Genomic DNA, 18,190 nt, shown 5'->3' on the forward strand with positions numbered 1-18,190 from the left:
CAGGCAGATCTCTGTGAGTTCAAGGCCAGCCTGGTCTACATAGTGAGTTCCAGGACAGCTGGGGCTACAGGGAGACCCTGTCTCAAAAAACACCAAAAAAAAACCCAACTATTTTTAGTGATATGTTAAGATGATATTTACACAAAGGAAAAGCATTAATGCTAATACAAAAAACCCAAACATGTTCAAAATAGTCTAAGAAATCTTCTGGCTCTTCAGGCTAAGAAGCTGGGTGTTGCTCTTAATCCCACATCAATAGTTATTAACAAGCAGTGCTAACTTCCCTTTCTGTAAACTAGGTATTTGATTTACTTAATAAATGTAATATCTGGCTCTCCTCACTGGAATGTGAACTCCTGGGGGCAGAGATTTTTGTCTGCTTAGGTCACTGTTGGAATCACACAGGTATTAAGTCACTTTTTGATATGAATAAAATACCTGAAAGAACCATTACTTAAGGGAGGAAAGGTTTATTTTGCCTCAAAGTGTGAGATGATACCACAGTCAGTCCATCATGAAGGGGAAGGCATAGTGGCAGTGAGAGCAGCTTGTGACTGGAGCGGTAGAAACTACAGCTGGTTACACTGCCTCAGCAGTCAGGAAGCAGAGAGCAACGACAGAACTGAGGCTGGAATATAACCAGTATGGCTCTGCATCAGTCAGCTAGGCCCCATGTCCAAAATGTTCCACAACCTTCCAAAACAGCACCAACAGCAAAGGACCAAGCGTTCAAGCAAATGAGCCTGTTGAGGACATTCATATTCAAACCATAACAATATCCAAAGTACAGCCTATTGCATACATAAGCATCAAAGGTAGTGCACTGGTCAGCTCAGGCTATGACAAAGAGCAGCAGACTAGGCAGCTCCAAATATACTCATCTTCTCACCATTTTGAAGGGGATTAAAGCACAGTGAGGACTGAGTTCTTGAGCCCTCTCTTCTGGATATTAGATGACAACCTGCTTCCTATGTCTTCACATGACCTTTATATATGTGCGCTAATATCTTTTTCTCAAATAACACCATTTTTCTTTCATTTTCAAAAAACAAAACATTTCTTCATTGTACCTTAATTACCTCTTTCAGAATCTTATCTCCAAATGCAATCACATTCTGGGTACTGAAGGTGAGAATTTTGCTCTGGTCTGAATGTTTCTGTCCTTCTAAAAGTCACATGCTGGGGGCTGGAAAGATGGCTCAGCAGTTAAAAACACTGGCTTGCTCTTGCAGAGGACCGAAGTTCAGTTCCAGCACCCACATGGTAGCTAAAAACCATTCATAACTCCAGTCCCAGGGGATCCAACACCCTCTCCTGGCCTCTCCAGGCACTGCACGACATGAGTGCACTTACACACGCATGCATGCAGTACACTCATACACAGTGTAAAATAAAAATAAATAACATTCATATGCTGAAATCAAATCTCCAATGTGCTGATAATAAGAGATGGGATCTTAGAGAAGTGAACAGATCCTGGGCTCAGCACCCCTATGAAAGACCAGGAGCACCTTTGCCTTCTGCCTTTCTATAGTGTGAGGACACAAGAAGGCACTTCCACTAAGGCAGAGAGCAGCCCCCACAGGCAACAAACCTGCTGATCCCCTGATCTTAGACTTCCCAGACTCCAGTACTGTACGTAACAGACAAGTATCTATTGTTTATTAATTACTCAGGCTAAGTATTTGGCTACAGCATTGCAAACAGACCTAAGAAAGACTTCAGCGTAAGAAGTTAGGAAGAGCTGCCAGGTATGATGGCACACACCTTTTATGCCAGCACTGAGGAGGCAGAGGCAGGCTGGTCTACATACTGAGTTCTACTAAGTTCCAGGTGAGCTGGGGCTACAGGGAAAATCTGCCTTTAAAAAAAAATAAATAAATAAAGTTGTTAAGAAAGAACTCAACCCATAGCAGGAAGGAAAAAAAGGAAGGGGAAGGAAGTCACACTGACTTTCGTTTATGGCAACTCTTTAATATTTCACTGCCCAAGTTTCGTTAGGCCATGAAATATAGAGCACGTCTTCAGTGAATAACGAAACGCTCACAATGCAGGTTTTAAGCTTTTTCCCAGATAATAAATAATCCATTACTTATACTGCACATTACCTGTCAATAGAGAGTCTTGCTCCACTCGAAGTTCACGAAAGAGAAGAATCAAATCAACAGCAACTCCAATGGTATCCAGGTTCCTGTATTGAATTTTAAAAAAGACAAAATTAAACCAAAGCTATGCTTGTTCTTAAAACTGCATTTCCAATGATGATCTAATGCATGATGCTGAGATTGCTGGCTAAAAGTTCCTGTGGTGGGGAGAATGACAGCCTCCACAAAAACGTTCACGTCCTGATCACCAAAACCTGTAATTATTACCTTATGTGGTAAAGGAGACTTTACAGTCAAGACTAAATTAAGAATCTTGAGATGGAAGGATTGTCCTAAGTTATGTGGAGGCTTATAAGGATCCTTACAGGAGGAACACAAGAAAGCTGGAACCAGGGAAAAGGAGGCCCTGTGCCAAGTAATGTAGCAGGGCTAAAAGCTGGCAAGGAATAGAGCCTCCAGAAGGAAGTGCAGCCATGCCAACCCCTTGTGGCCTTCTGAACTCCACAATTGTAAGGTAATAAACGTATGTTATTTTAAACCACTAAGTGTTTGGTAATATGTCACAGAAACAAAAATAAAGTGACACAGACACTAGCACAAGTGGGATGCTGCTATAACCAAAACCTGAAAAGTGGCTCAGTCTTTTGCATTTATCAGTAAGCAAAGGCTAGAAACATGACAGAAAAAAGCCCACAGTGTCCTGAACAGACTGCTGGTGTTCATGAAGGCATAGCTGGCCAAGCCTGGAAAGAAATGAGAACATGTTATTAGAGGCTAGAGGAAAGGTGATCCTTGCGATGCAGAGCCAAAAGCCCTTGGACAGCACCGTACAGCTGTGTGGAAAGGAAAGAAGAAGGGAATGCCTAAAACCACCATCCTATGCACTGTGATCTCATGCCTACTACACTTTAGAGCAGATGCTTACTTTCTAGTTCACAGGGTCCAGATGAAGCAAAACTTTGTTCCAGGATGAACAGCATCCAGGGTTTCACCTGTGACTGACTGACAATGTCTCCCATAGCGTTCAAGTGTCTGGACACTTGATCCTCAGTTCATGGCACTGTTTGGGGAAGGTCACAGAACCTTTGGAGGTATGGCCATGCTGGACTAAGCATGTCACTAGGAGTGGCTTTTCAGAGTTCTTAAGCCTTGCCAGAATTCCAGTTTCTCTCTGCTTCTGTGCCTGTTTGAATATGTGAGCGCTCAGCCATCTCTGCTACCACACCTCTCCACCATGGTGGACTCTTCCCCTCTGGAACCATAAGCCAAATAAACTCTTCCTTCTCTAAGTTGTTTTGGTCTTGGTGTTTTATCACAGCAACAAAAAAGGAATTAATACAGAAGTTGGTACCAAGAGTTGGATGTTGCTGTGAAGAATCTGACCGTGTAGGTTTTGGAAGAATGTGGAAAGCTTTGGAAGTTTGGGCTAGAAAAGTGGTTGAATGCTGTCAGCAGAGCTTAATGGAGCATTCCAGTAGGAGCCTGGAAGATGGTAGTGCTGAGAGCAAGGTAGCCAGAAGGAAATAAGGACTCAAGCAGCAACTGGGATACTCTGGCAAAGCATCTGGCTGTCTCTGGCCCACACCCTGAGAGCCTGCCTGAGGCTAAGTTGAAAAGTAATGCACTAGTTTCCTTGGTGGAGGAAATTTCATATCAGTCTAATGTAAAATTGGTGGTTTGGTTATTAATGGTGAATATGTTGGAGATCTTCAATGAAAAAGAGCAAGTGGGACAGAAAGAAATATAGAATATAGAGCCTGGAGAGAAAGAATGCACTAGGAGGCTTAGTAATGCCAGAGCTAAGACAAGTGCTAAAGGGGAGCCCTCCTTGTAAGGATTATAGCCACTAAAGAGAGGCCTCCAAATTTACACTCAAACACAGGAAAGAGTACCCTCCGGGCAAGATTCCACCCACCAAAAAAAGGGGGGGGGAATACAGGGCCAAAAAGAATTTCCTGCTCCTAAAGAATTGCTGCAGACTGAAGCTGCTGTTCATAAGGATGAAGCAGGCGGAGGTTCCTTCCAAGCTGTCATCTGAACTTGTCAGTGTCCACTAGTGCTGGCTTTAGAGGCATGAAAGATGCAAAAGCGAGGAGATCATCAGCTCTTCCTCCGCGTTTCAGAGCTGTGGAGTCCAAGCAGTATGCAGCAGGGGCGTTCCCGCGAGAATTAGGCCCTGACAGGCCAAGGAGCCCTGAGAAGCCATTCTATGAAGCTGTGAAGATGAAGCCTTGTTAGCAGTGGAGACTCCAAGAGGTTAGAAATGCCAGAGCCCTAAGACATCGATCTGCCAAGGAAAGCGCTATACAGGGATAGCACCAGCCCAAGAAAAAGAGGTATGTTACAGGCAGCAAAGCTGGAGAGGCTGAATCATCTGAGCCCTTTGGAAGTAGTCCTAGACATGAGACATAGAGCCACTGGATTTGGTGTTTGTCCTTGCTAGCTTTTGGTCTTGCTTTGGTCCAGTATTTCCTCATTATGTCTCCATTCCTCCCTTTTGGAATGGGAATGTGTATTTGGTGCCACTGTATGTTCAAAGTGATTTGTCCTTTTGATGTTACAGGGGATCATGGTTAAGAAAGGGCCTTGAGTTTCAGAAGAGACCTTGGACTTTTGAACAGTGTTGAAACTGTTAAAGACTAACACTTTTAAACTTGGACTAATGCATTTCGTATTACAATATAGTCATGAGCCTATGGGATCCAGGGAGTGAAATGTGTTGGTTTGATTGAGAATATCCTCCATAGGCTCCAAGTATTTGGACACTTGATCCCCAGTGTGTGGCACTGTTTGGGGAGAGTCATGGAACCTTTAGGAGGTATGGCCATGCAGGAGGAAGGATGTCACTGGGGGTCAGCTTTGAGAGTTCAAAACTATGCCCACTTCTAGTCTCACTCACTTTGCTTCCTGTGCCTGCCTAAAGATGTGAGTGCTCAGCTTTCTGCTCCAGCCACCTCCTATCTCCATGCCTCTCTTGCCATTATAGGCTCTCCCTCTGGAACCGTAAGCCAAATAAACTCTTCTTTTAAGTTCCCTTGGTCATAGTGTTTTATCATAGCAAAAGAAAAGTAACCAATACAGTAGATGATTCAGAAGATTATATTTGGGACTTTTAACTAATGAATTGTAGAGGGCATTCTGAACATGATCTGACGCTATTATGGATATAGAATGTGGAGTCTTTGAAATAGCACCCAGTGAGCCTAAACTCTTTGTCTGTTAAAAAAAAAAAAAAATGTTACTTTATCTGGCAATAGACACCGTAATAGAAGCAATCTGTAGTTGATCTCTGTCCTGGGTTCTTGGCACAGAGTTCCTAAAAACACTCAGACTTTCCAGAGTGACAGGAGCATCTTCCATTGTTTAAGTGTTATACTGAGTTTACACTCTTGAAGTAACTCAGGCACAGCTTCAGAATGGTGGATGGCTGCCAAAGGACTCAATCTGTAATCTTTCAGTCTTAGAGACTGAGTTTAATCACCAATGACCAATGGTTTAATCAATCATGTCTGCATAATGAAAAATCCATTTAAAAACTAACATTGAGGACTGGAGAGATGGCTCAGCAGTTAAGAGTACCTACTGCTCTTGCAGAGAATCATATGGTTAACAACCATTCATAACCATTCATAACTCCGGCTCAAGGAAATCTGATGCCCTCTTCTGGCCTCTGTGGGACTGTAGGTACATAATGTACCTACATACATGCAGACAAAACACTCATACATATAAAATAAAAAAAAATACATCTTTTAATTGGGGCTGGAGAGTGGCTCAGTGATTAACAGCACTGGCTGCTCTTGCAGAGGACCTGGGTTCAGTTCCCAGCACCCACATGGTGCCTAACAACTGTCGTAACTCTGATGCCTTCTTCTTACCACCTAGGAATTACACTCACAGACATAAAAATTATTTTGGGGGTGGGGTAGTAAAGGTTGCTGAACCATCAAACTGCTAGGAGGATGGCATGCTCAGAGAGAGCGTGGAAATTTCACCCAGCCCTGTACCTTATACTTCGCATATCCTTCCACTTGGACGCTCCTAGGGTGCAGCCTTTATAATAAACCAGAAACCAAAACACTACTTTCTTGAGTTTGTAAGTCCTAGTGAATTGCTAAAACTGAAGGAAATCACAAATCCTTAATTTTCTAGTCAACTGCACAGAAATGGGGGTTGCCTAGGTACCTGATTTCAAGCTGATATCTGAAGGGGCAAGAATCATCCAAGAGTGAGCCTCTAAGTTATAGCTAATTCCCATACATAGTGTCGGAACAGAAGTGATTTGTTAAGCATTCAGAACTGATGTCAAGAAATATAGGAGACTGTCTAAATGTAATTAAATTGATGATTTTGAGGTGGGAAAATTATCAGACAATCCAGTGGGCCTAATCTAAAAATAAGGGTCCTCATGAGAGGGACATTGAAGCTCAGAGTCTGAAAGAGAGTTTGCTAAATGCTACACTGTTACCTTGGTGATAGATGAAAGGGGTCATGAACCAAGGAACTCAGAAGGCCTCTAGAAGCAGAAAGAGATAAAGGAAAAATTCTCCCCAGAAGCTCCAGGGAAGAACCAGTCCTGTGCTCTCCTGTTCCTCCCCACATTAGGGTGTCCCCCGCCCCCAACCTGGGAAAGCACAAAAGAAATCAGTGTTCTGGCCAATGTTTCAAGCCCATAACTAGTGATATTTTAAAATGTTAACTATCATGGCTGGAAAGATGGCTCAGCGGCAAGGAGGGCTTGCTGCACTCCCAGAAGACCAGAGTTCAGTTCCCAGCACCCACAAAGGACAGCTCATAACCGCATATAACTCCAGTTTCAGGTTATCTGACACTCTCTTCTGGCACCCACACACACATGGCAAATACACAGATATATACACATTAATAAAATCCTTTTCAAAATTTTTAATTAGTTAAAAAATATTAACTAAAATTATTAGCAAGATTGTTATTTCTATCCATTTTCTGCAAATGGATGGTTTGGTTTAGTGTTGAAGTTAAAACAACTTCAGCTTTGCCTTTGATCTTAAAAATCTCATTAATCATATTAAAGTCGCACATACAGACTGTCTAAGCAGCCAAGGAAATCAAGGGGCTTCTGGACCAGTCCAACTTCACCCATCACAGTCCTGATGGAGCGGCCTCGAGGCTGTCTACATGCAAATCTAGGAAAGGTCAGCAACCTGCTTGTGGCTGGCTTTATTTCAAGTAACACACACACACACACACTTCTTTAATTAAAGAAAAGCCAGTTCCATAAACATTAAGAAGGATGATCAATTCTAGGAGGAGAGTAAGACGGATGTACAAGAAAAGAACAGTGGGGGCTCAGGGTTAAGAGCACTGGCTACTCTTGCAGAGAACTCAGCACCCACATGACAGCTAACAACCATTCTTAACTCCAGTTCCAGGGGATCCAATGTCTTCTTCTCACCTCCATGGGGAATACACAACACGGGTACACTTACATATATGTAGGCAACACACTCATACATATAAAAATATTAATAAAAGTAAAATTTTAAAAAAAGAACAGCACAGAGCAATCCTCTTACCCAGTGTTTTACTCTTCTTAAAAGCATGCACATTTTGGGGCTGGAGAGATGGCTCAGCGGTTAAGAACACTGACTGTTCTTGCAGAAGACCCAGGTTCGAATCCCAGCACCCACATGGCAGCTAACAACTGTCTGTAATTCCAGTTCCAGGGGATCCGACAGCCTCTTCTGTGCTCTGCAGGCATTGCACGACATGGGTGCACTTACTTACATGTAGGCGTAACACTTCATACACATAACACTTCATACACATAAAATAAAAATACTAATTTTTTTTAAAAATGCACATTTTAAGATGGACAGGAAGAGCTCAGAACTTTATAGTCTTAAGACAGATCATCTCAGAAATGTCTCAAATATATTTCCTACTCAATGTAAACACAAAGGTGAGCAAGTAAAACATTAAAAGTGATTAAAACAGCCAGGCATAGTGGTACACGCCTGTAGTCCCAGCACTTGGGAGGCAGAGGCAGGTGGATCTCTGTGAGTTCAAGGCCAACCTGGTCTACACAGTGAGTTCCAGGGCAGCTGGGGCTGCCCTGGGGCTACAGGCTCAAAAAGACCAAAACAAAAAAAAAAAAGTAATTAAAACATTTACAATGACAAGAAGGTCAAGGACTACAGATGAACTTGGGCAGGCAGAACCGAGAAACAAAGGTCAATAAATCACTGTTGTGTACAAAAACAAGTACCTCAAAATACGTTATAAATACAAACAGGATATCTGAATATAGCCTCTTGTCAAACAAGAGAATACAAGAAATAGGGGACTTTTCCCCTACAGAGGTAAAGGACAGTTCTATAAACAATGGGTGATGCTATAAAGGCAGAACATCTAACTAACACAAAACTAACAAACTCAGAGGAATATGTGTCACTACCTGATTGAATTCTGGTTCACAGAACACTCTATACAAGCATTCCGGAGACACCTGAAGCATTCTGTGATTAACTGCAGACTGGAAGCCAAATGTTCTACTTGGGAAGCATCCCTGCAGGCCAGCTCAACAGCATGAGTAGATTTCTTTAAGATGTCCAGGACTCTCTGAAAGATCGTTCTGGGTGCTGTTTCCCTGGAAAAAAATAAGCTTGTTATAAACCAAGAGGGAAAAAAGTCGTTAGTTTCCTGTCTCCAAAACTGCTTTCCCTATTCTAGGGTCAGGGGAACTAGACTTGTCTGTTCCAGCTCCTTCATTATGAAGCAGGCTGTATAGACTGTGCACCTACTCTGCATGTAACATTACTACTACCAGTCTTACTTACTCTCTCACTTCGCCTTTGAAATAACCTTGAGATCAACATTGTCCTCTCCATTTTACAGACAAGGTCAAGGGAGGCAGAAAGGTAGAGTCCCTTGCCCACATCACTCAGCCAATGAATGTCAAAGCCAGATCCAACTAAAGTACTCTGATTCCAGTACTTGCATCCCCACAATAACCCAAATCCAATTTAAGTGAACTGCTCTTGCTTATGGATCTGCACCTAATGCAAGTCCATTTCCTCATTCCAAACTCTCCTAAGGAAACAGCAAGCTGTTCTTAATGATAGGAGAAAAACTGCCATGCTGGACATTTAAGACTCTCATAGACCCTGGGCATGATGGCACACGCTTTTGAGACATCAAAAGCACTCCGAAGGCATAGGCAGACAGATCTCTGTGAGTCTGAGGCCAGCCTGGTCTACACTGAGTTCCAGGACAGCTGGAGCTACAGGGTCACAAAAAGACCAAAAAATAAAAATTTAAAAAATTTTAAAATTAGAAAGACTCTCAAGACAATCCTGACCATATGAATGTTTTCTGTTCTCACTGTGGACTCACAGGACCCTACATTTCAACCCTGAATGAAGTCAAACCACAGAAATTCCAAACTAGTGATGACACTGGGAAGCCTGAGTATCATGGAGACCCTCCACATACGTCCCCTTCCTTTCCGGGGCCAGGAGATATTTCCTTCTATGAGCTTCAGCAACACAGCTTCTTGTACATCAGTGATATGTTTCGGTCTTACAGAGACATGAAAAAGATCACAAAATCGTTATCATGTCACCCTCTGGCTAGGCCTTTGATGCGTCCGGAGTCAAGGTATGACTCATGTTTCACAACAGCATGAATCCCATTTTCTCGATCTGGCTTTTCGATTCTCACTTTTTTTTCCTTCAGGTAAGCAGGGGGTCAAACTCAGGGCCTAGCATATGCAAGGCAAGACCTCTGCCAATTGAACTGCAACCCTAGCCCTCTTCCCCTTTTATTTTTAAAATTGTATTTAACAGCATATCAAATATTTCAGTAAAGAAGCAGAGTACTGGGGCTGGAGAGATGGCTCAGCAGTTAAGAACACTGGTTCTTGCAGAAGACCCAGGTTCGAATCCAAGCACCCACATGGCAGGTAACAACTGTCTATAACTCCAGTCCCAGGGGATCCCACAGCCTCTTCTGTCCTCCACGGGCCATGCAGGCAATACATGCATACACATATAATAAAAATAATAAAATATTTTTTAAAAAACACAACAGAATACTGGCTATTCTTGCAAAAGACCCAGATTCAAAGTCCAGCACCCACATGGTGGCTAACAACTATCTGTAACTCCAGTTCCAAAGGATCCAATGCCCTCTTCTGTCCTCTGCAGGCACTGCATGATACAGGTGCACTAATACATATGCAGGTATAACACCCATACACATAAAAATAATTTTTTTTAAAAAGGGGCAGAGTACCGGTTAATCAATTAAAAACTGGGAAACATACAAAATTATCTGCCTGTGCCTTCCCAGTCTCCAAGTATAAGTCATAAAACTTTGACCCAGTGTCTCAGTGACCAAATAAAAGAAATTCAAGAGTACAGCACTAGAGGCTGGAGAGATGGCATGCAGAAGACCTGGGTTTGAACCCTAGCACCCACATGGCAGCTAGCAACTGTCCCTAACTTCAGTCCCAGGGGACCCAACAGCCTCTTCTGACCTCCATGGGCATTGCATGACACAGGTGCACTTATCTATATGCAGGCAATATATGCACACACATAAAATAAAAATAATAAATAAAATTTAAAAAAAAAGAATATAGCACTAAATTTGCCTCAGCAACTACATGAAACAATTGAATATGTGAGACATTTTTACTGACAACATTTCCATGAAAAAAGGATTTACTGATACTCCCACAATAGCAATAAGGATTACTCAACACACTGGAGAAAATACCCAAGAGTTTAAAAACACTGTGAAGAATGCCAAGAGTAATCACAATTTCTATGACAAACGCTTCTATCTGCTCCAATACATAGTTTCAATGACATTACTCGGTCATACAAGTAAAAATAGAGGGCTGAGGTAGCTCAGCAGTACAGCACTTGACTAGTATGCACAAGATCCTAGGATCAATCTTTAGTAGCACAAAAAATAACAAAGTAAAAAAAAAAATAAACGGCTCTGCAACTTGAATAATGTACAGTAATGCCTCTTTGTCCTCAGATGAGTGAGATACATGAATTCGCACACAGGCTGCAGTCATCCCAATTCTTTCTGCTGTCCTTTGAGCTCTGCCTGCCCAAAGGTGCCAGAGCCCCACTCTGAACAGTCTTCCCTAGAAAACAGCTTTCCTTGGTATCTTACCACCTGTTTTACTCAAAATTGGTATCTGGAACAACACAAGCTTTGGCAGCAAACTAAAAGAGACAGAAGCATTATTCTCAGGAAAATGGGTATCAGACCATAGAACAGATAAGTTCATGAGCTATCCTACAAATACTCTCATTCCCATGTTATATGTTCATTTTTCATGGGTGCATAAGGGCTTTATTGTACTTTTAACCACACCACCACAACAAAATGTAACCAAACTTAAAACCTAACAAAAGCCTCCAGCAGTCCAAGTAACTATTAATAGCGTCTACACAACAGTCCATATAGCGGCATTTATCAGGTTCTACACCCAGGGGTTCCTAAAATGACTGCCACTTCCAACCTTCTGTGCCTCTGCTCAGCCGTGCTCCTCTACCAGAATGCCCTTGCCACAAAATCCCCACCCAATCAATTCTTTGCCTGTGATAACTTGGTGTCCTGTTTTTAAGGCACATGCTCTACCACGGAGCTATACCCTCCAGCCTGTGACTCAACCTTTTCCAGAAATCTTTTGAAGACCACGCGCCTGATGAACTCCTCCACTGCTCTTACCTCTATGCCCCAAACTCTATACCCTCTCCCTAGCTGAAGTCTACGTCCTTGAAACTAGACACTAGCTAACTTTTTTCTATATCTCTAGAGCTCACAATTGGTACTAACAGAATTTTCTGGGTTCTAATTTACACAGGAAGGAGGTACGGCACAATCGAATTGGCCTGTGCCTGCACCTTTTTATCCAGGGAGGTCAGTGCATTTTGAGGCAATACCTTAAAGAACATTAAGCTTAATTCTTTTCTTTCCACTAAGAGATCGACCTATCCCAGATGCAGAAACTTGAAAATGATTTCCTTGTAAGGTGTGGATATAATGCAGATGACTTATGATTCCTATTTAGCATATTTAATTTCTCCTCCATTAAGAACTACAACAGATAAACCTGTAAGGAAGGTCTATAACCCAATTAATTGTACTGTAAATTTCTGAAGAGCAATGTGTTATAGATGTCTGTTTCCCTCTATAAAATGTGAGAACGGACCCATTCCCCCAGAGTTATATGGAAAATAGCTATGGATTTTGTTCAAACTATTTTTACACAGTTTAATACATGAACAACAGTTATTAAATAAAGACAAAGACGCTGCTACAAAGCAACAGTAACCGCTATGAAAGCATTGAACTCTTCCCATTTCTCTACCTTCTCTCCAGGCTTGAAAGAAAACTACATGGCATTACAGTTCTGCAAAGCCTATGTCCACAATCAAGAAAATGAAATGCATCTAAATATGTAAAGATTAACAGCAACGAAACAGCTGGTGAAGACCGTCAGTTATTCCCATATTACAAACATTATCAATAATAACTGCTGTCATTTCTGCTTTAATCAAAGTAGCAAAATATATTCACAAAGGCTTTAAAAAGCTTAGCTACTTCTTTTGCAGAAGGCAGAAAGTGCTTATGAGGACAATTAAATCCAACCGTTAGACATTCCTATTACAGAGGAATGCATACCCTGAAGACAACGCATAAATGAAAAGTTACATTACAGGACAAAAAATTCCTTTGAGATAAACAAAAGGTAGAATTTCATTTCCTTCGAGTTTCAACAGATCTGTTGGTTTTATCTTGGCAAGTTCTATTTGAGTAAAATTAAAGAAAACTACCTGTGATTATATGTCACAGGTTAGACAGGCCTAATATGCAGTATGTACATGCATTTTACAGTTAATTTATCAGGTGGACCTTTAAAGGAAAACTAACTGCTAGTCATTATAATGGCAACTGAGACTCTCACACTTGTTAAAAAAGATTTATTCTAATACCTTCCACTGCATTAAAAGCTGGCCTTATGTGGTTTAGAGTACTTTAACCAATGCTGCTGAGAAAAATTAAAATAGGCACAAATTCAGAGATTTTTTTAAAAAACTAATGATAGTTGCATAAAACAAAATATTGCTCACTGATTTGACCTGGTTGATCAAAAACAGATATAATCAACATTTTACCATCTGCCACAAATAGCATAGGGCAAAAATCTGAAATCCATCTTCACAGAACTCAAGCCTCTCCTTTGTACACTGTCCCTCCTGTCACATTCAGGCTCAGGCTGTCCCTCACAGCCTAACCAATCCATTTGCTGGGTCACAAAAATTTTTGTGTAAAGAGCATCACAGCAAATCCTTAAATTTAAAAACCATCCTCCAGTCATAAACCATAATAAAACAGATGGTGGGTCAGATCTGGCTATATAGCCTGGAAACACCTGTCTTAATAGATTCCTAACATACTACAGTCCTCCCCATTCCCACAAAAATCACATTTTCCCTTTTCTTCACCACAATCATAGTCTCTCATCAGAGCACATGAAGCGCGAGTGTATCGCTCTAAATCAAAGAGAGCAAAAGTGGCAAGGAGATGGAGAAAGCAAACTCTGGACTAGACAGAAGAAACCCAGGACAGAAGTGTGCATAACAGACACTCAGCAAAGGAGAGGGCCGGCATCAAAGGTATATAGGAGAGTGCTGGCCTTCTCCAGTCAGGGGATGCTATGACAATTGCTTTCCACAGGGCAGACCCAAAAAGGAGCTTAAGGTAGGCTTAAGAGCATACAGAAGACTAAACCACCAAACTCTGGAAAAAAGCTCTTGGTCTTTGAGAAAATATATGTTAAGACATTACTACGAAGTTTCTTTAAAAAAACCTTAGTTCAAAGGCAATGTTTGAGCACAGAAATAAGATGGTGAGGGAACCACCAGGATAGATGAAGACCCACGAACTACACAAGAGTAATGCAGGCCAGAGGTGAGAGGGGACCACAACATACAGCTGCCATGGGCTGCTTGCTGGTGATGGACAGTAGCTTTTATACTGAAGTGAAGCCATAGGATGTTATGGGGGGGGGGGGGATGACAGCATCTGACTAACATTTGAAGGCTCTCTTTGGCTCTTCCTTAAAGAATTGATTAGCCAGGCATACACCTTTAATCCCAGCATAATCCCAGCATAATCTCATCAGTACTCAGGAGGCAGAGAGGTCAGCCTGGTCCTCATAGCAAGTTTCAGGTCAGCTGGGGCTACAGAGACCCTGTCTCAAAAATACAAACAAAATAATAATATAATAGAGGTTGGGGGCTGGAGAGATGGCTCAGCGGTTAAGAGCACTGACTGTTCTTGCAGAAAACCCGTGTTTGATTCCCAGCACCCACATGGCAGCTACACACCATTTTTAACTCCAGTTCCAGGGGAATCTGACACCCTCTTCTGACCTCCGTGACACGGGTGCAGTCACGTACATGCAGGCAATACACTCATACAGATAAAATAAAAATAATAAATAAAATTTTTAAAAATAAATAAAAAATAATAGAGGTTGGAGAGATGGCTCAGCAGTTAAGAGCACTGGTTGCTCTTGCAGAGGACCTGGGTTCAATTCTCAGAACTCTGACCTCTATGAGTATTGTAAGCCACTGGTGCACTTAACATACATGCAGGCAAAACACTCTAAAATAAAATAAAATATTACGAAAATACCTCAAGATAGGGCCAGAGGCCAACCAGATAGAGACAACTCCTTAGTTGAGGTTCCCTCTTCCCAGGTGACTCTACTTTGTGTCAAGTTAACTAAAACTAACCAGCACATGCTCCACCACTGAATTATATATCTAACCCAGATTCTGGATATACTGAAGAGAGTCATTAAGAATTAATGATAGAGCTGGGCGTGGTACCACACGCCTTTTAATCCCAGCACTCAGGAGGCAGAGGCAGGCAGATCTCTGTGAGTTCAAGGCCAGCCTGGTCTACATAGTGAGTTCCAGGCCAGCTGGGGCTACTGGGAGACCCTGTCTCAAATAAGACCAAACCAAACCAAAACAAAACAAACAAAAAAATAGAATTAATGATAAACTGCTATGCAGGGCATATAAAGATAACCCCAGAACTTTGGCCTGGGCTATAAATTGAAAGACCTATTATTATTTATGTAAAAAGAAATAGGAAAGACTGAATATTTAGAAGATAAAAGCTCAGGACAGTTTAAGATTTGTTAAATTTAAGGTCTCTACTAGAAATAAGAGTGGAAATGTGGAGTAAGAAGTTACTGATCAAAGGGCACAAAGTTTAAGACAGGTAAGAATAGGTTTTAAGATCTACTGCACAGTAGTGACTAATAAGGCACTTTTTCAATATAATAAAAAACAAATTTGAAAGATTTCACCACACCAAATGATAGGTATAAGCACTCACATAAAACACTAGGAAGAGGCCAGGCATGGTGGCACATGCCTTTAATCCCAGCACTTGGGAGACAGAGGCAGGTCACCCTGAAGCTCCCGGCCAGCTGTTGCTACAGGGAGACCCTGTCTCAAAGAAAGAAAAGAAAAGAAAAAAAAAAAGACAGGAAGGGAAAAGGGAAGAGGAAAGGGAAGGGGAAGGGAAGAGAAACAAAGTAAAAAAACCAGGGAAATCTCAAATAAACCACCTAATGATGCACCTCAAAGTCCTAGAAAAACAAGCAGCCAATTCCAAAACCAGTAGACAGCAAGAAATGATAAAGAGTAGGAAAGAAATTAATGAAATAGAGACTAAAAGAACAGTATTTAAAATCAAGCAAAGAGATCTTTTAAAAAGTTAACAAAATGAGAGGCAAAAAAGGTACTGTTGCAACAAGCCTTAATCAAATCCAGAGCATCATTAGAGAAGTCTGAAAACATATACTCCAAAAGCTGGACAATCTCAAGAAATGGGTGAACTTCTAAATGACTTACCAAAATTAAAGCCAGGTGGCATACACAACTTAAACAAACCCATTACAAGCAATGAGACTGAAGTTGTGATCAAAAGGTTCCTCAGAAAGAAAAGTCCATGGCTGACTAGACAGATTCACTACTAAATTCTAACAAACCTTCAAGGAATATCTAATACCAATCCTTCTCCATTTGTTCAATAAAAAGAAAAGAAACAATACCTAATCTATCCTATGATGCTACTATTATCCTGGTACCAAAACCAAGTAAAGATGAACCTAGATGCAAAAATTCTCAACAAAATATTTGCAAATCAAACTCAGGAACACATTAAAAAGATCATACAACAACATGCCCAAGTGGGTTTGATCATAAAGAGGCAAGGCTGGTTCCACATATGTAAATCAATAAATGTGGTACCATATAAAGAAAATTAAGGACAGAAACCACATAATCATCTCCATTAAATGCTGAAAAGACTTAAAAAGTTCAACATGCCTTCATGATAAAAGTCCTGTAGATATTTGGAATAGATGGAACATACCTCAAATATTAAGGCAGGGCCGGAGAGATGGCTCAAACAGTTAAGAGCACTGACTGTTCTTGCAGAAGACCCAGGTTCGAATTCCAGCAACCACAAGGCAGCTAAAAACAAATTGTCTATAAGTCCAGTTCCAAGGGACTCAACACCCTCTTCTGACCTCCACAGGCACTGCATGACTTGGGTGCATTTACATACATGTAGCCATTAACACTCATATACATAAAATAAAAAATAATAAAGCTTTAAAAAAAAATAAAGGCTATACACAACAATCCTACAGCCAACATTATACTGAACAGAGGCAAACTGAGAGCATCTCTAAAATCAGGAATAACACAAAAATGTGGGGAAAGAGGAACCCTATTCACTGCTGGTAGGAGTGCAAATTAATACAGTCACTATGAAAATCAGTTCGGAGGTTCCTCAAAAAGTTAACTACCGGTGCCGGGTGTGGTGGCACACACCTTTAGTCCCAGCAGAGGCAGAGGCAGGCGGATCTCTGTGAGTTCAAGGCCAGCCTGGTCTACATAGTGAGTTCAGGTCACCTGGGACTACAGGGAGACCCTGTCTCAAAAAGATTAAAAAAAAATATATATATATATAACTACCACATGATCCAACTATAACACGCCTGGGCACATACCCAAAGAACTCCATACCCTACCACAGAGATACTTGCACATTTGTGTTTACTGCTGGTATATTCATTGATAGCAAGGAACGAAACCAACTAGATATCAATCAAGAGATGGATAATGAAAATGTCGTACATATACACAATGGAATACCCTACAGTTAAAAAGAAAAATGAAATCAAACTTGCAAGAAAATGGATCAACTTGGAAAGCATAATATGAAGCAAGGTGACCCAAACTCAGGAAGCAAAAAAAACACGTTTCCCTCATATGCAGTTCTTAGTCTGTAAGTACACACCTGAAAACAGGTGTAAGTATGGATAAAAAGGAGACCCAGAGAGAATAATATTAGGTAATAAGGAAGGATGGAGTGTAGGCGAAAGGAAGTCGGGGGTGTTGCACACCTTTAATCCCAGCCACGGGGAGGCAAAGGCAGGGAACCCTCTTCTGAGTCTGGGGCCAATCCAATCTACATACCAAGTTCAAGGACACAAGTCACGAAAAGAGAGTAAAAAGCTTTTTTTTATATATATTTCAACTCCATCATAGTTTTCTGTCCCACTGGGATATCTGAATTCAACTTTCTGTGTACTGAAGTAGCAAGAACCATTTTTTGTATTACAAAAGAATCTAACATGTTATTCCTTTGACACAGTGATTTTGAAAGTTGAGCCTTTTTGATTCCATTGACCATTACTGCAATAGGAATTAGACATGACTAGTCACTGAATAAATTTGTCATACTGACCTATTCAGAAAAAGTGATTTTCTAAAAAGCAAAGACAGGCAGAACAAGGGGTAGAGAGAAAACTAATGCGTCCTTCAACTGTCAACCAGTAAAGCTTCCTTATACAACAGAGTGCAATGCACACAGAAGGCCACAACTGGCCAAGGTTTAAAGAATAAGAGACTGCAAAGTCTATCCCTGAATAGGACTCCTATATTGAAACTTACCCACCCACGGCTCAGGGACCATTGCAAAAG

The 18,190-nt window shown here is 41.2% G+C and overlaps 1 protein-coding gene across 1 annotated transcript in view; it reads right to left on the reverse strand.

The window, feature by feature from the left end:
* The window catches only part of Atxn10 (ataxin 10), a 155,482-nt gene that overhangs the window by 121,615 nt on the left and 15,677 nt on the right, over positions 1-18,190 (reverse strand). The window contains exons 2-3 of the mRNA XM_008844688.3: positions 8,542-8,733; positions 2,109-2,191 (exon numbers count right to left, since the gene is read on the reverse strand). Of these exons, the coding sequence (XP_008842910.1) occupies positions 2,109-2,191; positions 8,542-8,733 (275 nt within the window). The remainder of the gene's footprint in view (positions 1-2,108; positions 2,192-8,541; positions 8,734-18,190) is intronic.

This window comes from Nannospalax galili, unplaced genomic scaffold (assembly GCF_000622305.1).
Source record: "Nannospalax galili isolate Female #2095 unplaced genomic scaffold, S.galili_v1.0 scaffold180, whole genome shotgun sequence".
Classification (NCBI taxonomy): Eukaryota; Metazoa; Chordata; class Mammalia; order Rodentia; family Spalacidae; genus Nannospalax; species Nannospalax galili.